The 26,961-nt window shown below is 38.3% G+C and overlaps 2 protein-coding genes across 3 annotated transcripts in view; one reads left to right on the top strand and one right to left on the bottom strand.

The window, feature by feature from the left end:
• col17a1b (collagen, type XVII, alpha 1b) overlaps positions 1–10,060 on the top strand; it is a 75,857-nt gene extending 65,797 nt beyond the window's left edge. Inside the window, exons 51-57 of the mRNA XM_051922614.1 lie at positions 3,097–3,279; positions 6,074–6,214; positions 6,394–6,552; positions 6,875–7,030; positions 7,125–7,196; positions 8,707–8,760; positions 8,876–10,060. Coding sequence (XP_051778574.1) covers positions 3,097–3,279; positions 6,074–6,214; positions 6,394–6,552; positions 6,875–7,030; positions 7,125–7,196; positions 8,707–8,760; positions 8,876–8,925 — 815 coding nt within the window. The 3' untranslated portion in view covers positions 8,926–10,060. The remainder of the gene's footprint in view (positions 1–3,096; positions 3,280–6,073; positions 6,215–6,393; positions 6,553–6,874; positions 7,031–7,124; positions 7,197–8,706; positions 8,761–8,875) is intronic.
• A 681-nt stretch (positions 10,061–10,741) lies between these two features.
• Positions 10,742–26,961, bottom strand: part of slka (STE20-like kinase a) — a 107,412-nt gene continuing 91,192 nt past the window's right edge. For both annotated transcript variants that reach the window (XM_028795871.2, XM_028795872.2), the window contains 6 exons: positions 23,814–23,943; positions 16,534–16,658; positions 16,210–16,398; positions 14,742–14,867; positions 13,211–13,324; positions 10,742–12,810 (listed from right to left, as the gene is read on the bottom strand). In XM_028795871.2, coding sequence (XP_028651704.2) covers positions 12,664–12,810; positions 13,211–13,324; positions 14,742–14,867; positions 16,210–16,398; positions 16,534–16,658; positions 23,814–23,943 — 831 coding nt within the window. In that variant the 3' untranslated portion in view covers positions 10,742–12,663. The remainder of the gene's footprint in view (positions 12,811–13,210; positions 13,325–14,741; positions 14,868–16,209; positions 16,399–16,533; positions 16,659–23,813; positions 23,944–26,961) is intronic.

Below are 26,961 nucleotides of genomic sequence, written 5' to 3'. Positions count from 1 at the left end.
TGTCAAAGTTTAGATTTGCCTCCTCTATACTAACCTGCCACCTGTATACTGATACTCATTGTCAGACTGATATTTCTACTTTTATTGCTGAAATAACAATAAACAAATAATAGGAATTAACAGTGAGCCTCTGAATTGACACTCGCAGGATGTTATCCCGTTTCCTGCACAAGGGCCTGAGGAAGTTGCAGACCACTGGCAGGCAGATGTGGTGATTCAAGCAAGTTGTCTTCCTCCAAGGCCAGCAGCATGCAGCAGTTTTAGCAGCTATACAGGGCGCACTGGTAGTTATGATTCTGAGCATGCTCTGGTTGCACCTTCTTGTACACACATGAAGCAGCCTGTCAGACTGACCTGTCTAATGTGTAGGTCCTGCCCTGGTGTGTTCACTCCAGGGCAGTGAAGTCTTAAGACAGTCACCTACCTGCAGTTGGGAGACAGCGAAGTGGTTTAACACGTAGTGTCTGGCAATGCTAGCGCATGACATGCCTACCTGCAGCGTACAATTGGCCTATGTGCTGCATCTGCTGGCATTCAAGTCATTAATGATTGTGCAGAATGTTGACTTAAGCCTTTATAAAGTGACGCTGTGACAAGTGAACCACACTGGGTGAAAGTGCACCTCGTGATCCTTTGTGTGTTTGCAGTGACTCACTGTGCCTACTCTACCGCTTCTTCAAATACCCAACCCGTTAGCACAGTTTCCTTCTTACAGAAACTGTTCTGGTCCTTTTCTCCATACATTTTGCAGACAATGTGCTTTTCCAGTTTTTCTTCACAGCTCACCGAGTGATTGCTAAGTTCCCCAGCAGATTCTCCACATTTTTTGTTTTTACCCGGACAAATTCTTGTTTTCAGCGTTTAATGAACAGGAACTGTTCCTAGAAGTCAAAGGGCAAATCTAACCCTACACACTGTCAGCTCTTAAATGTGTGTACAATCAGCAGGAAGCGTCTGGTCGCCGATTGCCACAATACATGTACCACATAGGGGGTTGAACACAAGTGATCGTAATATAAAATTAAATGCCCAGAAATACTAGTGCATAAAAAGAGAATATTGTTACTTTGCCCAATATGTCATTTTTTCTTCTTACACTCAAATCACTTTTATATAGAGATAAAGCAACAAAAAAACATATACTGGGCTGCAGCACTGAGGATCAACTACCAAATAAATAAATGCATTTTATACTATTTCAACTTACTTTTATGTCATTTGGTTATAATGCATATTTTTTACATGAAGTGAGAGACGTTTGCTGGCATGATGCATAAAAAATGTGTTTATTTTGAAATGCTGAGCCATATTGTATTGTGTAGAAATACCCAGGAAGCAGAGGACAGACACGGAGTCCAATCCATAATAATTTGTTATAAAGCAGAGGCAAAACTAGGAGTTTACTGTAGTAATTAATATGTGCAGTGGGCTCTGTGCTTCAGCCACACATGTAAAACGAGGCATCAAAAATGAATAGTGCGGCATGAACACCGGCCCCCATGATGTTCCCTGTGTTTTTTTTTTTGTACAGTACCTCTGTGGTCCAGTTTCCTACTGTATGTAATATCAAGTGTTTGTAATCCTACCTTGAAATGAAAGAATGGGTGATACATGTATGAAAGCAGGGTACTGTCTTCAATTTGCAAATACTGTACATTCCTTGAAAAAATAAAGCAAAGTTCTTCTGTTCTGCTAACTGCCTGAAGGTGGCAGTGCACAAATGTTCTCTTCCACATTGGTGACTCAGTCTTGTCAGATTGTGTGTCTCCTCTTTTGTATTTGATGTTGGATCATCTTACTGCTCTGCCCAGCTCATGGAGCTTCCGTTTTCCTGAATTCTTTGGTTTTGGTGCCAATTAACCTCTGCATAAGCAAAAAGGGGCAATTCTTCTGCCCATCCTTTTCCTTCATCTTCTCATTGTACTTTTTTCCCTACTTAGCCTTGCTGGAGCAGCTTTTGGTCTAAAATCCACTCCTAGTACCTCCTGTTCAACCCATTTTATTTGCCTGTTCCTGTAATTTTTCCATCATTTTTGGATGTTACAGACCAGCTTCCGCTGCTAAGCATTCTGTAGCAGAGTTGTGCAGAAAATTACATGGGGCTTTCCTAGGACTGCTGAAAGTGTAACATGTTGACGTGTGCCCTTGTAGACTCAAGGATACACGTTAAGACGTAACTGTCTGGGGAAAAAGTCTGTTCTTCATGCACATCTCTTTTACAGCAGTACCCACCCCATTATCTTGCTGTGCTTGACCTCTTCTCCTCACTGCACCCGCTCATTGCTACATGCGGCTCAAGGCTTCACATTCTCCTTGCTGCCTTCTGATACCCATCCCACACTACCCGAGATGAAAAACCCGCTTTCTGTTTCTGCAGGCTCCCAGCTTTCTGCAAAGTTTCTACTGATGATGAGGCAGTGTGATAAAATGAAAACAGTAAAAATGCACAGACAATCGGGTGCTTGCTGTTTTGGTGCCTTCATGCGATGAGTGGTAGACCATAGAAATGTGACCTACTGAGTTGCATCATTCCATGAGAAATCCCTCTTCAGTCATGGGTTTGTGGCAATGAGTACATTTTACAACAGCTCTATAAGCCATTAATGTGTTGGTCAGTGAACCAGGTTTGATGCTGTTCGATCCACCATTAAGTTTTAATTTATTCCATTTATAATTTGAAAAATGGGTTGCAAAAGAGATGATTTCAATACTTCTTCTTTAAGTCCTGTTTGTTCTTTCACTGGAGAAGGCATGCAAAACCAAGTTATATGTACTGGTTGATTGGTACTGTGTCAAAAACGTTAGAATTAGCAAAATAAATAAAGGAATAAATAAATACCAGCTTCCTTAAAAATACATCTCCATCGGAGTTAAGTATTTCATAAAGCAGTCGCCATCCTCCCTAGAATGACTGAAAACCATTTGTCTGCTCCAGATGATCACGGGACTTAAAAGAGAGAAGCCTTGACTGTCATCTCTGAAACTAACTAACTGTGTGTTTGGTGCACCATGTGCATGGAGGTACTGTGTAAATACCGAGAGGCTCACATGGTATTTACACCAAAAGGTCTTTCTCTTGCTCTCTCTCCTTCTAAGACTCAGAATTTCGAGGAATTGTTGGTCCCCCTGGTCCTCAGGGACCACAAGGAAGACAGGGTCCACCTGGGCCCCCAGGTCCATCTGGATTTGTCACATATAGTGGTACAAGTGGCCAAAGTCGTACAAGTGAAACAAGTGATTCAAGCTACAGGGTAGAAGACATCAGAAGCTACCTGCAGAGTAAGCCTGGTTTCTTAGTATTTTGTTATTTTTCATTATTTTTATGAATAGATACAATAACGTAAAAAGTGTACCAGGTATGATTAATAATAGGATACATTTTGCTTATTAAATGTATTTAAACACATTTTCATTTTTTGTTGGAATAATGCACATTACCTTAGGTGAAGTTGAACGAAACATATTAAGAATTCAGCTTTTAAGTATTTACCCTAAAGAGGACAGAAAGAAAATGTAAAAGCTGTTAACAAAAACCTGCCTTGTGTGCGATTGAACATGGTGGATCCCACCAGAAATCTTACTTGACTTGACAATCCAGGCTCCAGATTTCGTCTATCCTGTCCCTGCCAAAGCAAAGCTAAGCCGGAGCTGTTCTGTAGTCACATCTGATACAGGAACAGATAAGAATTAAAACATTTCCAAACTTCATCATCTAGTGGTAGTGATATGGCAAATAATGAAGACTGAAAGCATAAAAGATTAAGTTAAATTATTGGTATACGCAGAACATTATCATGTTTGGTATAGAAAGTCTGCACACCCAGCATGTCTCAGAGCTCACAATTTATAAAGACTCACGCCAGGTACCTCCATGTTACACAATCAGCTACCATAACTGTAATGAACCCCCTTGTAAGACTACTGGATGAATAACCCGATTTTATCCAACAGAACACTTTTTATCCACCACAGTCGTAATCCTACCCTGAGCAAATCACTTAATATCCATTTATTCTGGTTGGTAAAAAAAATGTAATGTATATATTACATATATACACACAGTAAATTCATCATTGTTAGATTAATTCTTACAGGGTTAAACAACTTGTTTAAAGAGTGGACATACTGTATATATGCACTTAAGTGCCAATTTAATACTAGTGATCTTTACTGTATTCCTGCCAACAAGTACATTGTCTTGGGCAAGTAGTTCTGCCAAGTAAGTAAATTAGTAAATTAGCCAAGTAAGTAAATACAGTAATTCCTCGGTTATTTAATCCTCAAAATGAGTCTTTTTTTTTGTAAAATATTACGTATAAAAAGTACCAACCTGCTAGAAGACTGTCATTGTGCAACTTCCTTACACAGAACACAGAGCGTCTGTCATTAATATTGTGTGCACTGCAGAACACCAGATCACTGTAAGTGAATGCTTAGTTGATTTCACACTTTCTGTAGTGGTGTTAATATTTTTTATAAAATTCTGTCCAGCATATTAGGAAAACATAAACATCTTTAGAAACTAAAATCCATATTTATAAAGATGGCAGAAGCTGGACATGAGAAATGCCACTTAGAAGAACCGCTGGGTTAGCACCAGGCCATTAAAGCATTTACTTCTCAGGTGCTTCTCTACTGCTGAACTCCAGTAGTCTAGGAGTCTTGAGGGTCCTGGATGGATCATTTTGCAGAGTTGAGGAAAGACCAGGCAGACGGGGCCTCAGAGCTCAAGTGAGGTGCAGCCAGCAGTGTCAGTGGTACGGCAGACACAACCCCATCCCTAAAACTTCAGGTTGTTACAACACGTAGCCATATTCTTCTTAATTTCTTATATGTAAAATGGGCCTCTTACAGTGAACTAAAATCCCAGAACACATTTACTTTATTCATCAAGGTATTACTGTAACTCCCTGATGTCAAAACTAATAAAGAAGAGTTTACAAGACTACAATATAATTGTTTCCCTCAAAATTTCTCCCTGTTGCACTTTTGTTTTCCATGCTGTCTGCTGTGGTCTTTCCCTGTGTCTCGAGGGGATGACATCTGATATTTAAAACAACTCAATCTTAATGAAAAGAAAAGAAAAATAACCAATGTACATGTGTATCATGTATGCCCACAATCATAAAAATTCTATTATGTGGGTTTGAAAATGAATGGATTGGTATGTGTATTAAAACATGTCTTTTTAAAAAAAGAACATTCACAGGAAATCTGAAACAGTTAAAAATTATATATATTATATTCCCTTAACATCAGATACTGCGATTACATTATAATTTCAATAGGAAAGATGCGTTAAGATATAAACCCGGTACATGAGTATCAGTGATTGCATATGTGCCATCTTGAGAGAGTTTTATTTTTTGGTGATCTAAAGTTAGAGCCTGGAATTTTTTACTCGATTCTGTGATTTTCCAGTCTGAGGCTCACTGTATTCAACTTTCATTTGCTAGCTGACTGTAATTCCTCCTTACATAAATAAAGTGCCACATAAACATACCAACTTTTCATTTAGCCAGTAATAATAATAATATAGTAGCCACAGCTAGAACTACATGAGCAAGAAATGTCAGGACAATCCTATTACCATAATTCAGAATTATGCCTGCAGAAATGTAAGACTTTTAAGGATTTCTGCACAGACAGGCAAAGCGAGGAACTTTTTGCACATTTTGCCAAAAATGACTTTTCCAGATACAGTTACCCCCAACCCCCACCGACAGATGTACAATAAAATTCTTTTTTGTCTTGAAAGATCCATTAACACAAGTGAATTAAAGCACATGAAAATGAAATGTTATTTTAACAAAACCAAAACTGAATATCATCAAATATGGCTTTCCCTTTCTTAATACAGATGTGCTATTGTCTGCTGTAGCTCAATGCACATAACAGATAGCTGCGTTACTAGCAGCGTATGCAGTAGCTAGAATTGTGCTAAATGGTGAGGTTTGTACTGAGGCTGTCAACTTGCCATGTATCATGTGAACATGGCAGTTTAAGAAATAAGGACAAACTACAGCTTGTATACTTTGTAAGATATGTGACTGAATTCTTTCCTGTATCACAGATGTTGGTTACAGTGGTCCTCCTGGTCCCCCTGGCCCACCAGGTCCCCCTGGCATACCTGGATTATCTGGAGGCCTAGTCTCATATGCAGAGAATACACAGAGGGATCGCTTCCATACTGAACTTATTGAGTACCTTACCAGTAAGTGACACTTCAATGTAAATGAGAAATATACCATCAAAAAGTGAATGTTATTTGTAGAAATGCACGGAATGTGACTGAAATTAATTGGAAATGATAAAAAGAACTCCCATTTGTCAGTCTTTTGATTCTTATGCCAGTCACTTGGCTTTCCTGAAAGCAGGTGCTTTGTTTTGTAGGTGACAACGTGAGAAGATACATCTCGGGGCCACCAGGTCCTCCAGGACCCCGTGGCCATAAGGGTGAGCGTGGTGAATCTGGCTACATACTGGATGGCAGGCAAAGTGGACAGTTGGACTACGCCAGCCTAGCAAGTCAGCTGAAAGACTACATGAAGAGTAAGCATGCAAGATTAGCAAAAGACCATTTAAATGTACCTTCTTGTCCATTTTCAGCAGTTAAAAGGCTGTCTGTATTATAAACATAATACTTAATTGCCAAAGGTTCAAATAGTTTGGTAGAGTATTTAACAAAGACCTTGGGCTTCATGTTCAAGATTACATAAAAATATTCACAAGCCTGTCTGGTAACTCTTATTTAGTTTCAGTTCATGCATTTGTTAAAACTGCACTTTCAAACACCTTTGTTCATATAAAAGCAGTGCTCATTACTTTAACATGCAATGGCGGATAACAATCTCTGCGGTTTATTCTCTTAAAGGCCAAGGTCTGATAAGTGAGTTTTCTCACAGTGTCTCTGAAAGAATCATCCAGCAAGGACCCGCTGGTCCTCCCGGCCCTCCAGGTCCTCCAGGGTACAGCCGAGTTATCGGAGCATATGGCAATGTGACTACAGACCTTATGGAATTCTTCAGAAGTAAGCAGGAAAATAAAAACAAATATTATCTCTTTATGTACTTAAACAGTACTATTTTGCATAACAACTATTCAAATTTCCAATGTCTTTCCAGCTTATGGAACTATTCAAGGACCACCTGGGCTAAAAGGAGACCGAGGTTACCCAGGACTCAAAGGGGATAGGGGTGAGTCTGACCTCAAAGTAGTCAAGCTTTAAAAATTGTTGGGTTGGGTTGACAAGTAGTAACGCCATTTATTTTCAAAATTTAAAAAAAAAGCAGCTTTTTTTAAAATGGAGCTTGGTCATTTCAGTTAAGTGTTTTTACACATGTATTGATTCTGTAAGGCCACTTTAAAAACCTTGCAATTACATTTGATCCAATTTTGCATATAAAACCAGGCTGACGAAGTATAAACTGTACAAATACAGAGAATTTAATCCTTGAAGGGACGCAGATGATCCAGCTGTGGGTGCCCAGATTCTGGCTAAGCCTGAAGCAAACCACACTGGAGACGTCTCTAAATGCATACTGCTGGTACCACAGGGAGGTGGAGACGTAAAGTTACACTTTAGGGACAGCTTACTGGAACTAGAAATGTTTTGGAATATACATTTGTGTAGTGCAGAAAGCAGAGGTATTACTGTACACTTGACAAGACTCTTATCTACTAACGAGATGAGACACAATTATTTACAGTACATAACGTGATTGCCATAGGAGTATAGAGGCAAGCTAAGAGGGGTTAAAATGTTCTTATCTTTTCTTTACAAAAATTGTAACGGTATTGTCATAAACATGATGGTCACTTGGCTGTGCGGTTGTTAATTTGCATATGCCAGTCACTGATAGGGGCTACATACAAATATGAACAGTTGAACAAACAATTCCCAAAAAAGCAAAATGGCAGCCGCAGCTCATTTTTTGAAACTGCCTTCCCTGGTGAGTGTGGCAGAAGGCCAAGCAGGTCCGTCCTGACTCTTCTAGGGGAATTCACAGGTGTTCTCAAACCAGCAGAGAGACACAATCTCTTCAGCGTGTCCCGGGTCTGGCACCGGCCTTCATCAAGTTAAACGTGTCTGGGGGGCACCCTAGCACATACCCAGACTCGCTCAACTGGCTCCTGTCAATCAACTCTGAGGCTGTGCCGAATCACTAAGCGTCTTTAACCTATCACACGACTGTCAGCACATCCACTCTGCCAAGAAACCTCATTTTTGCTGCTGGTACTCATGATTACAGGTGAGGACAGGGTGCAGATCGACAGCTAAGAGTTAAGACTCTGAACATCTACCACTGCTCTAGTCCACTAGTCGATCTCACGTCCCCATTTTCTATCACTCGTGAATAAGATCCTAGGGTATTTGAACAATAGAAATTAAAATAAATGGCAAGATGGAATTAAAAGCAGAGAAGTTCAGTTTTCAGTCCTGTGATTTACAGAAGGAATGTTTACCAATCAAGCAGTGTGTCCATCCATCCAGTTTTAATACATTTGTCCAGTTCAGGGTCACTGAGCACTTAACCAATTGCAACGTGCAAATATTCAGAGAACAACTAAATGTGCATTTAAGAACAGAAGTAATTAGACATGAATAATGCAAGCAAAACTGAAATGAACCTAATTAGAATTAATAAGAAAATCTGTGAAAATGGAAACTAATCACATAATAAATCATTTCTAAATGATACACAGGTGATGTGGGACGCCCAGGTCCACCAGGAATACAAGGTCTGAAAGGAGAGAAAGGTAAGAAAGGAAATAAAAAAAAAATTTAAAAAGGAGACAGAAATGAACGTGCCTTGATAAATACATGCAGATCTTTACCCTTTAATAACTTTTCACATTATTATGCATTTTTAAGGAGAACAAGTATTTGTTGGTCGGAGGAAGAGAAGAAGCACTGGAGTCTAAGCCGGCATTTACAGATCTCAGCAAATGCCTCATTAATTTATGTAAACTTTCATAATGTACTTGAACTATAAGGCTGTAAGAGAAGAAAGACGGTGGTGAGAGTGTTGTATTTATACTCCGTTGTTTATTTTTTTCATCCTAACTGGCTAAGGGCAAGATATGTAACTGCACCGTTTTCCTTCTAACAATCACATTTCAATTTATAGTAAAATTCACTTTAGAATCAACAGTGTGATAAATGGAAGATATTTATAATTTACTTTTAATAATGCAAAAATACTTCTCCATACAAGTTTTAAATTCTCACGTTACCATACACCTCTCTGTGGACATCTCTGCAGAGAAAGCACAACACAGAGATTCTGCCTTTCTTAAAATTAAAATCGTACAGCAGAGTGTGCACAAGTGGAATAATAAAATAGAAGACAAAACTAGACATCTTCAGCAACTCCCACTCAGTCCATTTCACTGTTAATACACACATATAGGTGTACCATCCCATTTTTGAAAAATATTAAACTCTCATACTGCATGCTTTTTTGCTCATTTTCCTTAGCATCAACAATTGCATAACGTTTGTAAAAGAAATACCTGTTGTTTTCTTTGGTGGCTTGCATTTAAATATGTTTGAAAACTTTAAACATTCTGTTGGACTATATGTTGTTGACGAAGTGATACTGATTTTTTTTTTTGTGAAAAATAATTTTTAAAGTGCAATTTTAAAAAATTTCTATCCAAACAACTCCTGTCTTTAAATTGACATATGTGTGCCTACAAACTTAATAGAATCAATTTAATTCCTGTTAAAAATGAATTCTGGCAAGTTGGTATAACAATGAATTTAAGAAGGCTGTGTTATTTTTACTGATCATTGTTTTACTTGCATTTCATACTATAAAGAGCATACACAAACATTTTATTTAACTTGGAGATGTCAACTGCATGTACATCAAAATGAAAAAGAAAAGAAATTCACCACCCAGTTTGGCAATAAAAACGCGGTCAGCCATTCTGCAGTAGGCACTTCTACCAATGCTATGAGATTTGAGAGTGTTTCATTTGTTCACAGTAAAGCAGATGGAAATGCAATATTTTTTTAAAGTATTTGTAATAAAAGTGTACCAAAAATATAAAATGTGGAAGGGGACTTATTTGAAATCTTTTTTCTTTTTAAAGCTCTTCATTTGCATTTTTGAACACATAAAACAGACTTGCTTCCACTTTAACAACATGCATCTCCTCACAGTGAAGAGAAGGTCAACTATTGTACATAAACTAAAGGTTATGAAAGGCGCACTGAGTGTTAGGAATGTGCTCTGGATAGTCAAACACTAAGGGAGGGCTCCTCAATTACATCCTGGAGGGCTCTAGTAGCTGGCAGGTATTCCCTTTCTTTACTTAGAACCTCTAGCTCGCCAGCTAACATGCCTCCATTTAAACCTGTGTTCATGCACCATCAAGTATCTGTGTTAACAAAATATGATAAAGGAAATGAGAAAGAAGCAAAAGACTAAGAGGTACAAACAAATCTGTTCCAGATCACAAAGCATATGGATAACATTTTCAGAAAACAAAAAAAAAATTATTGGAAGAACATAAGCAGCGACGAGCCATAGAATTAAATATCTGCCAGGCCCGGCTACTATGAGTCTGGCTGGAAGAAAAACCTGCAGACCTCCAGAACCATAACTGAGGACCCCGATCTATACTACTTACTGTATATTATTAAACTTCATGTTTCGAGGTACATTGTGTGATTTACATATATATCTTTTGCTACCGACAGTTTAGAGACAAATGTTAGTAGTCACATTCGTAAACAGCAGGTTATCATTTTTATTAACAATTTGTTCATTAGTCTATACCTGATATAATGCATCATTAAATACTTAAACATTTTATTTACAGCAGAACCAAGTCTACAGAATCAACCTCTTAATTCTGATTTCATACAGAAATATTAAATTCAAGATCTGTTTGTTTGACTAACCAGATCTACATTAACTGAAGAATTATCTGTGGAGTTTTAAAATATGACAAAACAAAAGTTCTTGTATTACTCAGAAGTAGTCTGGATTAAAGCAATGAGAAAACGGTGTCTCTTTCATGATAAATGATTTTATAGAACATACGTGATCATTTTGTACATAAATATGAAATATTAAAGTGATTAAGCGTTAGCTATAACTTTTAGTGCATTTTTTGACATATAATACCCCACAACACCCAGAAACGTGCCACTGGCCAACCTAATCAATGAATTGTGTTTAACCCAAATGCAGCTTGTCTAAATATGCATCAGCAATTTGCATTATTGTATAATAAAAAAAAAAAGGCAAAGAAAATAACTCAATAACCTAACTGCAGTAGAAGCTGATCAGTTTTTTTTTTAAAAGCAAAAACATAACAATGTAAATTTATATTGGATATAAAATCATGTCAATTAGTTTATTGTAAGATTAAGGCTATGAACTAGTTACACAGCAGTTATACCAGAGCAGAGTCGTCCTACGCTTATCCTCCTACCTCTGAAGTCCAAGGTATACCCCAACCCCTCAAAACAGCCCGCTGCCCGCCGCTAGTAACACCAGGGGGCCTGCAAGCCGAGTTTGAGGAGTCGTAAAAACAAACATACAAACAAAAAAAAGTGATTTGTATTTGTGCAGCATGTTCAAGACCAGCATTCACTTAAATCAGCCGAGGCGTTTATGGATTAGAATAAATAGCCCACAATCACAAATAATAAAATGGCAAAACTTTCAAAATGTAACAGTGCCAAACGTGACATAGAGCTTACATTCATTAAATAGTCTGGGCCCAGCTCTACACCGCACATTTTAATTTCACTTTTATTTACTTATTCCGTTTATTTGTTCTGAAACTAATAAGTTAAATTTGTCATCAAATTAAAGATTTAAGAAATGTGTTCCCTTTTGAGCAAAAACATAACAATGTAATTTCATCCAAATGCACCAGACGATCTACAGGGAGCAAAGATTAACACTGAATACCCGTGCGCAGCAAGCACAGGCCAGCGCCAGCAGCTGCACGTTCTTCATGCACATCAGGAGTGTCTTACATTTCATTTTAAAAAGCGATAGTGTATTGAACATACTTTACAAGGTATTTCAGAAAAGGAAAAATCTGTACTGCAATAAGAAATAATTTATAAATGTGCAATCCAAATATTTCAAAAGTACAATCCACTAAAGTTTTGTGAGGTGGAATGCTTGTAAAAGGCTACAAATTTTAGTATTATAAATATCAACGAATCTTCTCACAAATCCCAAAATACATTTAGTGCAAAGACATCTGGGAAATGTCAGCAGCAACTTGAAAAATAAAGAGTACTAAAAAATAAACTGTTTAGTGGATCTGACGTAACAGGCACTTTTTTGATATTTTCAGAAAGGAAAGCACCTACAATTATATAATTTGATTAAAATTCAGTTCTGTAGCAGGCTTAATACCTGAGTCATCTGTGGAAGAATAAAAGGGTGTTGTACACTTCATCCGTTCTTTATATAATGCAAAAATAAAGGAAGATTACAAAATATCCACTGAATCTTACATGGTTTGATACAGCAATGACAACTTTATGGTTAATACCTAATTGTCCAACGTTTAAAAAAAAACATACACTGATTTTTTTTTTCTCTCATAGTAATATAAAACGATAGTAAATTAAACTGAGTACTCTCACGATAACTTCATGAATATGTCAGCACTTTCATCTGATTAGGAACCTGTTGACTGCAGACTCGGTACAGGGTAGAATTTGGAAATTCGACTTTGTGCAGAGGGGTTAAGGCATTCAGATTCTCCACTCATTTTGAAAAACACTTCCTGCTCCTGGAGTTTTCTTGCAAATTCTTCTTCTAAAGCCTGCATAACACAACATAAATGAAAGGAAACAATCTCTTAAAAACACAGAAAACGTTTGATATCCAGTGGACTAGCTGACACAGAAATAGAGTTTCCACGGGGCTACTTTAAGGAATCAGCTTTAAATGGCTGCTGTGCTTTCTTAATGCGTTAATTGTGAGTCACACGCGACTCCCACCCATCCACCTATTAATCCATTTCCTAAGCGCAGCTTATAGTGGCAGAGTGGGCCACACAGTTTATCTTGGCAGCACCAATCCTGAACGAGGCCCCAGGCCATCATAAGGCGCATGTCAACCCACTGAGCTCATCTGCTGATTGTGCACCAGGTGATCAACTTCACACCACACTGTATTCATGCTTAGAACACACTCCACGCCATGTTTGGTTTGCTGTTCACCTTTTTCCTTGGGCGTAGTTTCTCCCTCCAGTCCTTCAGCTCCATGCTGTGCTCTTCATCCAGTTCCTTCAACTTCTGTGTCTCATGCTCAATTAACAAATGGCACTTTTCATTCTAGAAAAAGAAAAACAAAACGAGGAACTTAAAAATAAATAAATAAATACAATTTCCTAGATGCATGTCCATGTATTTCATATTAAAATGATGGAGATCAAATACAAGTTAAATAATTAAATTACATATTAAGATACATGACAGAATGAGGATATACACACCATATTAAAAGATACTACACAATGGCTAAAGGTCAGTGAGTAGCTTATCAGTATTTCATTCAAATAAAGCTATTTAAGCTGTTTAACAAGATAGTCTTCCTATTTTGAAATTTGGTAAGAAGAACTGATAAAGCACCTCATTACATTATTATTATTACTTAGCTGATGCCTTTAGCCAAGCATACATATGACATTTGACATACACGGTTACGTTTCTTTTGTTTAGGCAGGTCACATGACTTGCTTGTGGTCACACCAGGGCAGTGGCAGGAATTCACCCCACAACCTCAGGGTTTAAAGTCCAAAGCCCTAACCACTACGCCACCCTGCCACACAAGTGACAAGCAGATGAATGCAGTACAACATCCCATGAGTCACCGTACACTGTTAAATGAGCTCTAGGTAGCCTTCCATTCGTCTGGCCATTTCTCCTGACCCGTCACTCTCTACATGACATTTTTGACTTACCTGGAATGCATTTTAACAACAAACTATTTCAGGGGTTTCATCGGCTTGTAAACAGAAGGAAGCAACTAATGAAGCGGCGACTAGGCGGATTCCAGGGCTACAGGGGATGAATTACGAGGAAAAATTAAAAGAGCTCAACCTATACAGTTTAAGCAAAAGAAGATTAACAGGAGACATGACTGAAGTGTTTAAAATTATAAAGGGAATTAGTCCAGTGGATCGAGACTGTTACTTTAAAATGAACTCATCAAGAACACGGGGACACAGTTGGAAACTTGTTAAGGGGAAATCTCGCACAAACATCAGGAAGATTTTCTTTACACAAAGAACCACAAACACTTGGAATAAACTACCAAGTAGTGTGGTAGACAGTAAGACGTTGGGGACTTTCAAAACTCGACGACGTTATTTTAGAAGAATTACGAGAACGACACGACCAGCGAGCTTTGTAGGGCTGAATGGCCTGTTCTCGTCTAGACTGTTCTAAAGTTTACTGTCCACACACGTGAGCGTCAGACAGCTCCACATTTCCTTCTTTTACCTTATTTTCAAAATCAGACGTTTGATTTAGCTTGTATAAAGATAAAAAGCTGTATTATATAGTGCTCTACACTGGGTGCAGACAAATATAATGCATTAGTAAAGTAATAAACCATGCAAAGTTTGTATACATAAAAAAAAAAACAATTCTACTAAACACACAGTGAAATGTTAGTAAGATTAATGGTCCTCAGCCCACCATGACACCTGCAGATATGCTAAAGCAAAGTCAAAGCAGATGGCGGCACCTGAAGCTGCTGCAGCTCTCGAATGTTAGCGTCACACTGGAGCTGGAGGTCTCTCATTTGGTTCTCATGTTTCTGATGCTGCTGCAGTCTTTCATTCTTTTGTCTTTTATCTTCTTGGACAGCAAACTGTTAAAACATAGTGTTAAATCATTAATGTTTAATGACTTTGAACATACACTGACGTAATATAAATAAATCAAGCTTACATAATAGACTAGCATTTAAAAGTTTGGAATCATCCAGAAATGGCAGTTTTTGATAGAAATGGATACCTTAAATCCAGCCAAGATAAACATTTATTACACATAGGAATGTAAAGCCCCGTTTTCAGCAGTCGTCTCTTCAGTGTCCTGCTGGTCAGTGCCCTGAGCTCATCCTTCATTAGTCAGGTTTAAATGCTCATTTGTTATTAGAGAAGCCTTGACATCTTGGGTGAAGAAGAGGCTTCGAAAGCTTTCATATTGTATAATACAATTTATTTTTGTGTAGCCCAAAATCACACAAGAAGTGCCGCATTCAGCTTTAACAGACCCTGCCTCTTGACAGCCCCCCAGCATTGACTCTCTAAGATGACGAGGAAAAACTCACAAAAAAAATGGAAGAAACCTGCGAAAGGCAGTTCAAAGAGAGACCCCCTTCCAGGTAGGTTGGGTGTGCAGTGGGTGTCAATACAATATTGTAATCTTTTTAATTAAGTTAAGTTAATTAATTAGGTCATTCTGCTCGACCCCTTGTAACATCCATAATGGCTAACACGGTACAGCACCCTAGTACAGCGAAACCTGAATTGTATCAGCATCGTGTTAGCAGCACTAGGTGTTTAACATTAAATTAAATAAAAGTCCTGAGAATGAAACAGAAAACCTCCTGAATGTGCTTGTCCTTTTACTATTATGAGTTAAACAGGGATTGAAAATTGAAGTCAAAAAACTAGAATTCAAACTAAGTAAATGTTTAACTTCAAATGATTGCAACGTTGCAAACATGAACACCAATCATGTCACTTTACTGACAGGCAGTGGGAAGACAGTATTGAAAAAATAAAAGAAAAGAAACATTAATGACTGCATTCCCAGCCTTTTGAGGATCAGCTCTACTGAAGGACCGTTTCAGGTCCAGATCAGAGTTAACTGTGAAGAAGACGTCCCAGCTAACTCAGAACAGACATGGAGGCCGGGTTGTCGTCAAGCTCATACTCCTGCTCTGCAGCCTCCGCTGTACTCACAATTATGGACCCAAGACAGCACTTTATGTGCATAAATGAAGCATAGGATTTATGTGCTGTGTGATCAGTTTATATATTAATGTTTAAGCCAACTAGGCATTCAAGTCATATATGAATGTATGGGGTAAAAGAGCATTATGGGGAAAAAAAACTGATTTCATTAAACAAAATTAATGTGCTAGTAATTTAAACAGACTTGGCAGATGACACTTTTATAAATAAAATAAACGCTCTAAGAAATACCCGTTTGATTTTTTCCCTGTCCTGATCTGGTGATCCAGATGACGTGATACGAAGACTCTTTTTAAACATGGCCATGCGGGTTTTTGCTTCACTTCGTTGTATTTTTGGCAGTCGGCCCCTTTCTTGTGTTTGCCTGTTTTTCAGCTCTTCAATCAGTCTTTGATTATACCTCTGCATCTGCTCCATTTCCTATGAAGAAAAGAAAAATTCTGCATGACTGCTAGTTGCCAAAACTAACATGAAGGTGGCTTGAGACATGCAGAAAATCTACATTGTGTTTAAGAGAAATGAAAATAAATGTGTAAGCTTGAGTAACGTTCCAACCTTTTCATGCCTTTTAAGGAGCTGATGCCTCTGCATGAAGTACTGATCTTTTAACTGCTGTTTCAAAAGCTGATGTTTCTCTTGTAAGTGGCGTTCTTCTAGTTCCCATATTGCAGCTTCTCGTGCTGAAAAATAACAGAAAAGCTCATTGGGCTTACCTAAATGGAAAACTTGAAACACTCAAAACCGAAAACACAAGCCTTAATACTCAGGAGTGGCAGCATCAGCCTACAGCAGTGCCAACACCTGCTAAATGCATCCCCTTCAAAACACTACATTTCCTCATATTATGAATATCCAGTTTGACTTATTTTGGTGTATTTAATAATAAAAGAATACACCGATTTCTGCCATAGTTTGCGAAAAATGTTTTCAGGCAGGCACCTTTGAAAAGAATGGACTGTTGTAGGGTCAGGTGTAAAGGAAAATATATTTCACAGGACACAGAGTACAAAAAGAATTTCATCAGAAAAATAAGCAATGGCTCAAATTATTCAGTTTCTAGCAACCATTTATTCCAAATGTTATTGCAAAGAATTTGTGAGAGTATTACTATTGTTCCTGAGTTTTTGAAATGGCTCCCAAGTAAATTTAAGGCTGATGTCCAAACATTTCTCCTAACTTATAAAGCCTTGCATGTTTTGGGCAGTATTTTTCAAACAGGACTATCAAAGTATTCTTACTAAAGCATATATTATGATCTTAGCAGGTTTGGTTCAGAGGATTACCACAACTTCTGTGGCTACACATCTAGAAAGCTGCAGAATGATCTGCATACTTGTGTTATAGCTGTTGGTCTCGGCTTTTCAGCTGGGCTAACGGACACATCACTTTACTTTAGTTCAGGGGGATCTTTTTTAAGCTAAGGTCCCACAAAATGTGCCATCTGGTCAGGGTCTCACACTAATATAAATCCATGCTGTAAAGCAGAGCATAATCTTGGATGATAAATTTTTGCTATGTGACTTAGCAGTAACTAAGTGACTGTAGGTTTAATAACACCGCACAACAATTTTTTTTGAAAAGTCTTGCATCCTGAAAAGATTTTGCCGATTGTGACAGGTACCTACTGGGTATGCACAAATATAGTTTTGGTTTTACTGCATCACGTAGTAAACATCTCTGAGAAATAGACATTTATATGTTTACTGACAATAACGTATTTAGTCAAATTTATGTTTCACATAAGCTATTAAATTCAACAGAATTAAACGTGTTTTGCTCCTCATTTTCTTTTGTATTCAATGTCTGGTGCATCACATTGCAGTGTCCAACAGTAGTCAGCAAGCATTGATGGATTTCAGTTACCCTGGTATCGCTTCTCCATTGTAGCAAAGTCCTGGTGAACCCTTTCACCGTGTTCGTCACTGACAGCACCGAGATTTGTCCAAGTGTGAGTGGAGGAAATGAATCTTGAGTGACTGTGATGATATGGGTTTCACTCCATGCTCCCATTAGGCTTCTGGGAGCCCTTGAAACCGACACCGTCGGTAATGTCACCGATGAGCTGGACAGTGAGGCACAACAAAGCAAGGGGATGGTGTAAAAAGTGCAAAGTGCTTTTATTAAAATCAGCAAAATCAAAAGTGTTCAAATAAATAGTGCAGTCAGTCAAATAAATAATCCAATAAAAGCTGGGGAAAAACGTGGAGGTTAAAAATCCAATAAATAAATCCTTTTAAAACACAATGTTAAAACAATGGTCTAGAAGCTTTTCGGTCCCTGGCTCCGTTCTGCTCTCACTAGACCGAGACTTGGGCTTCCCAGCGACCAGGACGCTCAAGCTTGGGCTTCCACTTCCCAAGTCCCTGAGTCCCGCTGCGGCAAGCCAACCTTCTCCCAGTCACTCCTGCTCCCAACAAATGCTCAGAAGGTATGACCACTACCATCGGCCCTGGGTGTTGGCCATATACCTGCTAGGGCTCGTCTCTCGCAGCTGCCTGCTTACATCCACAAGACTGCGCTCTCTCTCATCGGCTTACTCCATCCTGCTTCCTGCCACCTTCCTCACTCTTAACCTCCATTCACATTCTTTTCTTGTCTCCCCTTCTATCCGCCTCGCGCTTCTATTCTTTATCACGGGGACGTGGATCAGGTGTGGCAATCAGCAGCTCCCGGCAACAATTTAGGATGCGGACAATTCCTCACCTGTGCACTTAAGCGAGGACCGCCTGCATCACGAATTCCCCGGTAACCACTCCAGCCACACTACCACGCCCTCTCTAAGCCGTGAAGGCGGTGATTATTTATTTTAAAAAAATGGCCTTTTTGACTTAAGCTGAGGACCCGCTACACCACAGTGACCTGTTGCACTTCATTGTCTTGTAAGCTTTGAGAAGTTTGTCTACCAGCTGAATGTAGTTTGGGGCTCTGTAATTGCCCAGAAATTTGTCAACTTCGTCTTTGAAGGCTTTCCAGGCAATTTTTTCCGGCCCAACTAACAGATCTTCAAACCGTTTGTCACTCATAACATGTCTGATCTGGGGGCCAACAAAAATGCCCTCTTTGATCTTGGTGTCAGTTATTCTTGGGAACATCTGTCTTAAATAATGAAAACCTCCGCCTTCCTTGTTCAGTGCTTTCACGAAATTCTTCATGAGTCCCAATTTTATGTGAAGAGGAGGCAAAAATATCTTTGCCGGGTCGACAAGCGATTCATGTGCCACATTTTTCTGTCCTGGAACTAACTTTTTACGGAGTGGCCAGTTCTGTCGAGAATAGTGCGACTCTTTGGCACAGCTGTCCCATTCACAGATAAAACAACAGTACTTTGTATAGCCGAGCTGCAGTCCTAGTAACAGAGCAACGACTTTAAGATCTCCACAGATATTCCAGTTGTACCTGCTATACTGGACATGCTTCAGCAACAGTTCCATGTTCTCATACGTTTCTTTCATGTGTGCTTCATAGCCAACAGGTACTGAAAGATAAACATTGCCAATGTGCAGCAGAACGGCTTTCAGACTTAACATTGACGAATCAATGAAGAGACGCCACTCTTCTGGGTTGTGATCACAACCCAAGGCCAAGAACAATCCTTCAATGTCACAACAGAAACAGAGACTGTTGACTTGTGCAAAACATTTGGTTATATCATGATGTCGGCCTCGAAACACAGGAATTTTCGTACCTGGTGACAGCAAACACCATTCCTGCAGTCTCGAACCCAGCAGCTCGGCTTTTGCTTTGGACAGACCCAAATCTCTGACAAAATTGTTCAATTCAGACTGTGTTATCAGATGTGGATCGCCTGATGAGCACAGTTCAAAATCCAGGTCAATGTCACTGTCAGTACCCTGCATTGCAGTTTCTTCATCTAGTTCGTCTAAGGTCCAATCCAGGATGTCAGCTTCAACAGAACATCTTCCAACCTGGCCTGATTCCATGCCTGGACATGCCCAGGCTGCACAAACTGTTGTTGATAAGTCACTTATGGGAGTGAAAATGTTTGGATACAAATATAAGAAAAAATCATGACAAAACTGAAGATTTCTCTGAAATGGTACGTGATGGGTAAATTTTGATGTGATATTTGTGATCAGCACCCAACAGAGTTCAAGAAGCAAAACCTTTGTTGTGCAGGTTATTACCAAAGCAAATGTTTAACATAGGTAACTGTTGAAGCGTAATTAATCAAATGTAACATGATATCTAAAGCTTGGGGTACTCAACCTTTTTTTTTTTTTTTTTGGTGTCCCACCTCCAGGAATAAATGTTTTGAAATACCATCATTTTCTGGTCTCACAGTGTTAAGTATGAGACTCTTCATGATGTAATATGACGTAATATTAAAGGTTAGTCGCGCATGGAAAAATCACATTCAGCTGCTGTGTAACCAATCATCCCTTTAAAGCCCATGTCTCCTAGTCCACTTTTTTGTATTCCAACTGGCATAGTTAGCATAGCACATAGGTTGAGAAACACTATTCGGGTCTAGAACTACATTGATACAAGACTACTTTTAAGCAAGTAGTTAATAAAATTTCGAGTTGTGTTCATTTACAAAGTATGCAAGGTAATTTAGAGACTAGATTTTTTTTGAAGAATGTTAACCACAGCAGGACTGCCAAGAGCCCCAATTTTTATAATCATTGGTCTAGCGCAGAGGTTCTTAACCGGGGGTTATCCATACCCCTTGGGGGTATGGGAACCAAATGCTGGGGGTATGGGACTCGATCTCTGAGTACTGGTATTTATTTTATTTAATGTATTAATTTATACTTGGGTAGTACGTGAATGGAATGCGATAGAATCTTCGAGAACATTCGACATTTCCTGCAAATGCTTGCATTTAATTTTACACGTGTATTTACTGCAACTTTAATTTTAAATTAAAATTTAATAAGATTTAATTTTAATATTTAAATTTAATAAATGTGTATTTACTGAACAAGCGTGTATTTACTCGTTTATTGGCAATGTACATATCTTGAAGACTCTAGAAGCGCGTTTTGCATTGTATATAAAGGCGGCGACTGCGTGCCGCCATTCATTCTAGCAACTAATATAAGGGATGGTGATGATTATTTCAATAGTCAAGTAAAGGGTGTATGGGACCATATTGGACAATCCATTGGGGGTCTGGAGTCATCAAAAGGTTAAGAACCCCTGGTCTAGCGTGAACCAATTCATATGCTGAAAAACTGTTTACATTTCAATGAAAAAAAAAAAAAAATGTGACAAATGACAGGAGACCATCCAGTCCCTCAAGTTCACTCGTTTAAGCTAAGCTGTCCCAATATCTCATTCAGATACTTTTAAAGGTTGTGAAAGTTTCTGATTCAACTACATGTCATGGTAGTTTTGTTCAAGATCCCCAAAACTGTTTGTGCAAAGAAGTGCTTCCTGGCTTTGGTCCTAAATTTCCACTGGTGTCTTTGATCTACTTTATCAATATCTTTGAGAATTTTAAAGACTAGAATTAGGCCACCACAGTCTCCTCTGGTCAAGACTAAACGGGTTTAATTCTGAAATTCTGAGTCTTTTTGGTATATGACATGTCCATAAGTCCCTGGAAGCACTTGGATGTTCTTCTCTGTATGGCTTCAAGTGCTGCTATGTTTATTTTTTTGTACGTCCACAGTACTGTGGCCTCACTAGTGCATGATATAGCCTAAGCATAACATCTCATGATTTATATTCAACAGTTTAATATAACCTTACATTATATTTGCCTTTTCAGTAGCTTCTGCACATTGTGTAGATGATGAAAATATGCAACAGTACTTCACTAGCAAACTTTTTCCAGTTTATCGTCTGATCTTTCAAAGGTTCTTTTGATCTCTTATGCAGTATCTGGTAGTCCTTTAAATCAGAATAGCAGTTTTTTTTATTTTTCTTATACAGTGATCTTTTCTATTTTACTGTTTTAATAATACCAATATTTATCCATTATAGCAGTCTTTTTTATTGGCTTTATGGATAGTTATCTTAAGCCTGGATCATAAAGTCTCTGAAGTTGCACCATCTATCATTTATAGTTGTTTACTTTCCCATTCCGTGTTTTCTAGATACTTCCTCATCCTCATAAAGTCTGCTTTCTGTAAATAGGTAATATCACATTTTAATATGTTGTGATCACTTTTGCTTCTTATTACTAGACTTGTGTAGCTACATGCTGTGCCTGAAACAAACTGAGTGAGAAAACATTCATTTGCCATGGGCTCCATTTCAGTTTCATCTTTTGTTATTTCTTAATGGGGCTTCCCAGTCAATGTTTGGAAAGTTAAAATCACCCATGATCATTATAACCTCTTCAATTCACAGTATGTCTTGCTATACAGACATCATCCTAACAAGAGGAGTTGGAATAAGAAGTGCTGAGGGTTTTGTGTTACTGCTCTGAGAGAGCAGGAATTTTTAAAGCTTTTTCTTGTTTTCTGCCAGCACAGGAGAAAAAGTATCTGAGTGTTTAGAGAAGCATTTGGAAAAATTACTTGTACTCAAAACTAGCATTGACAAGGTGAGGCAGAAAGCACAGAAAGTAGTTGTGGGATCGACAAGTCTATAAGTGAACAACTGGTGTTGTAGCAACGAATAGTTAAAAGTAACTTTAATTCAGTAGTGGGAAGAAGTTAAAGCATATAAAGAATAATTGGACAGAACACCATATAGCACTCGTATAGTTAAGAAAGGGAAGGCAAATCCATTTATTTCATATGTAGAAAGTATTTAATTACAGGTAAGCAACTGACTTTAAAAGCAGTTAAGAGAGGTGCTTGGTGGCAATAAAAAGACAAGTGAATAAGTAAACAACTTGTAGCTGATATTTAGTAACCGAGTTTTCTTATTAAGAAGGAAGTAGTGTGTAAAAGGTTTTACTTGATAGAACACTTCTTAGAAGTCAGGAAAGTTAGTGTATTTAAGAGGGTGACAGCATTAGGGCTCATTATTATAAAGGAATATAAATGGTGTAACCTGAGATCTTCAAAGTACAGAAGTAATAAGAGGGGCGGAAAGTTATGAAAACAGGGAAAAATAAAGTTTAATAACTTCAAAGAAAGACCAACAGCAGGCAGTCAATGGGGGAGAGATTATAGAAGCTTAAAGGGCCAGAAGGTGTTAAAAAAACTGTAGTAGTTCTTTAATGTATTAATTTTGATCATTTCAGTTAAATCTTGTGAATTTAATAAAAAGAGTTGAGCAGTTTAGTAATCCAAAGCCAAATTTTAAAAATGCGGCCAGTGAAATTCAAGTCCTTTTGGATGTTGGACCTTTTGGAGGATAGCTTGGACGAGTCAGTCTCTTTGAAAGCTACATCTGCAGAAGATGCCAACTGATCCAGCACCTCAAATTCAGGGTTGCTAAAACTAAAATTATTAAAGTTTCATGATTAAAGGGCGTGGTCAGAGATAACAGTGTCATACTTAATCAAATTTGATAATGGGCAAAAAATTATTGTCTATCCATCCATTCATTATCCAACACGCTATATCTTAACTACAGGGTCACGGGGATCTGCTGGCGCCAATCCCAGCCAACACAGGGCACAAGGCAGGAAACAAACCCCGGGCAGGGCGCCAGCCTACCACAGAATTATTGTCTATTCCAAAAAAAAAAAAAACAAAATTAAATAAAGGGCGATAGTCCTGCAAGTTAGAATTTAAAACTATAGAACAGTTCCAAATATGTACAACTGCAGGCTGTTATCAACAGAAAAAAGATGATTACATTTAAGAATACATCTTATCCAAACTGAAGATGATCTTACAAAACAGAAAAAATACAGACACAATGACCTTAACTATAATATGTTTTAAAAATAAGATTTCATAGCAAACCTCGCATAAGTTGTTGTTTCTGATTCAGGCAGTCTCGTTCAATGCTTGCAACCTCAAGCTTGTGCTGCTGGATGATTACTTTCAATGCCCCATCTAACTCCTGCTGCTGCTTTTGTAAAAATTCTTGTTCCTGTCAAGGAAAAAACAGCAACATGATTATTGAAAAGAAAAAGATACTAAACAGATGGTAAATACAAAGCTTGCCTTACACTGATGCACTTTCTTACACCACCACCAAATATGTTGAAGTGTAGAAAAAGAAAAAAAAATAGACCCAGATAATTAAAACTGAACAAACATCATAACTAAAATAAAGCATTTATCCGTCAAATAACTTACGGCAATGGAATATAGGTACCAGGCACAATGCATGTTTTTAGCACTGTATATTTGCTTTCAATGTTTATATGGAAGTCTATTCTTCTCCTACAAAAAGGCACATATCAGGTATGGCAGTACAACCTAGAAAGCTATGTATTGGGAACAGTGGCCTACCTGATCTGACCTTGAATGGTGTTCTGCTGTTGGACTTTTGTGCCAATATCACTTTGCCCGTAACAAAATCCAAGTTGGACCATAAGGGCGTTCAAAAGTGTACCTGACTCAAAAACACACTAGGCCACAGGCTGATGATAGATTTTGTAGTCATGTCAACAGATCTTTGATAGCATGTCTTGAACAACTGGGTGAAGAGAGGGGCTGAGCTGTCAAACTGATCGCTCACTGGCTGCGAGTAAAATCAGACGGTCGGGGAGGATTCTAGGCAGACCAGGTAGACCCAAATGTACAGTGAGGGCAAGCTTGGAATGTTTGGAAGAGGCAGCCATCCAGGAGATCTTCAACTCGCACCTCCAGACAAATTTTTCTAGTATTCCAAAGGAGAATAGGGACATTGACCTGAATGGATCATGTTCCATGCCACCATTGCCGAGGTGACTGCAAGGTCACTGGTGCCTGTCAGGACAGCAATCCCTAAACCTGGTGGTGAACATCAGCAGTAAATGGAGCAGCCAGGCAGAAGAAGTAGGCCATTTGAGCTTGGCTAACTTGTGGAACAATGGAAGTAGCTGACAGGTACCAACAGGCCAAATGGAGCACAGCAATTGCATTTGCAGAAGCAAAAACTTGGAAGTGGGAGGAAACGGATGAGACCATGAATAATGACTTTTGGTTGCACTTAAAATAATTCTGGGAAGCTGTAAGAAGACTCATTTGAACCAGTCAGTGGTGAACAGAGAGATGAGCTGACAGGCAAAGGTTTCGACTTACTGGTCACTCTATGTCCATCCATGGTCATAAGAGATCAAAAGAACTAGAGTGCAGATACAAATGGCAGAAATGAACTTCCTTTGCAGTTCTATGGGCTCACTCTTAGAGACAAGATACGGAGGGAAGACATCTGGGAGGAGCTCAATGTAGAGCCACTGTTCCTCCACATTGAAAGGAGCCAGTTAAGGTGGTTCAAGCATCCAATTAGGATGCCTCGCTAGTGAGGTGTTTTGGGCATGTCCCACTAGGAGAAGACCTTCAGGGTTAGACTTGAGACATGCTGGAAAGATTATATGCTTATACCTTCAAAGGAGGTGGAGGGAAGAAGGAATGTCTGGGCATCCTTACTTAGAATGCTGCCTACGCAACCTGGACCGTGATAGGTGACAGAAACGGATGGATGAATGAATGAATGAATGAATGGAGTCTCCAAAGCACTTTGATTTGTATTTATGTGCTGTCAATCAAGGCCCAAACAACAGAGTTTGACAATTTAGAAACAGCTAAGTATTTGGACGAATTTAAAAGGTCTTCCCATGACAAAGACTACCCAATATGCTGATGTCTCATAAAAAATAGTGGAAATGATAATGATGGAGTTGGAGAGTAAGACAGCATCAGGAAAGAGAAACTATGGGCAAAAGCACAAACCCTTTGAATCCACAGTGAGCACTAAGTAAACATGTAAGGAAAAATAAAAGCTCTGTTTTAAGTGACTGCAAATGTTTACCTATGACCTCTAGTAAGTAGAAGTCTACAAAGAACTTAAGAGAAATAAACTAGGTTTTTGGTGCCTAAACCTTTTATTATACTGTACTTATAAACACAAACAGTAGTGAGCAGAGAAAAGGATGACATCGGTCCTTACTAAAAGAAGTGAATAATTCTGGTAGCTAAAGGTACACTTTCCACCATTTACCTCAAAAGACAAAGTACATTCCAAAAATGGTAAATGGTTAAGAGGAATTACAATCAACATGTAGTAAAGTATTTGTCATTATATTAGAAGAATTTTACTGGAAGATACATTTTCTAAACTAACTGCATATTGTATAATCATCCTGATAAAACACTGTGTGCTAAGTTTTAGTTTAGGTAATCCAACACTTAAAATTCATTACTTTCTATACAACTCCCAACATATGGGCAGCAATTTCACTCAGTTCATTTGTACAGGGCAGAGAAAAACATAATAAAACTGAAGAAATCGTAACTGTCTATTCTATACTGCCATAATTTCATCTGCCCCTGGGGATGGCAATAGCAACCAGTCTTTGACACATGGTGAAATACAGAGGGAGAAAAAGCATTTACTTCTGCAGCCAAACTTGTTTTGTAGTTTTAAAAAATCCTAATCGAGATCCACAGCAGTTATAAGAAGTGCATTAGTCACTGGTAAACATAGCCTGACAAATTTGAATAAAGTTTAATACCTCTTGAAAAGTCAACTTTCAACATTAAAATGAACACAAAGCAAATCCCAACCAAAAATGTACAAAATCAAGCGTTAATAATCACAAAATTATCACTCCACTCACTAGTAAAGGCACAGCAATTTCACACTTCTCAGACACTGCTCACATGTGATATTTTTGTTACAGCAGTCTCTTATTATACAAACAGCTTTATGAAATGTAGCTGCTTACTTTTATAAAGGAAAAGGCAACAATGAGCTAAATTTTCCAATTTGACCTGGAAAGAGCTTAAAATTAAAAGTTTATCATCAGTGTAAAAATGACAACCAACTTTCAAGCATTTCTAATGATTCCTAAATAATACGGCAACTATAAAGATCATATTCTGACATTTTAATGATACACTTTAACATTAAAAGATGTTATAAGACAAAGATAACAGTGGAAGCTACAGTAAATAATCG

Source organism: Erpetoichthys calabaricus, chromosome 2 (assembly GCF_900747795.2).
Source record: "Erpetoichthys calabaricus chromosome 2, fErpCal1.3, whole genome shotgun sequence".
Lineage (NCBI taxonomy): Eukaryota > Metazoa > Chordata > Cladistia > Polypteriformes > Polypteridae > Erpetoichthys > Erpetoichthys calabaricus.
This window is presented reverse-complemented; position numbering and strand designations above follow the sequence as displayed.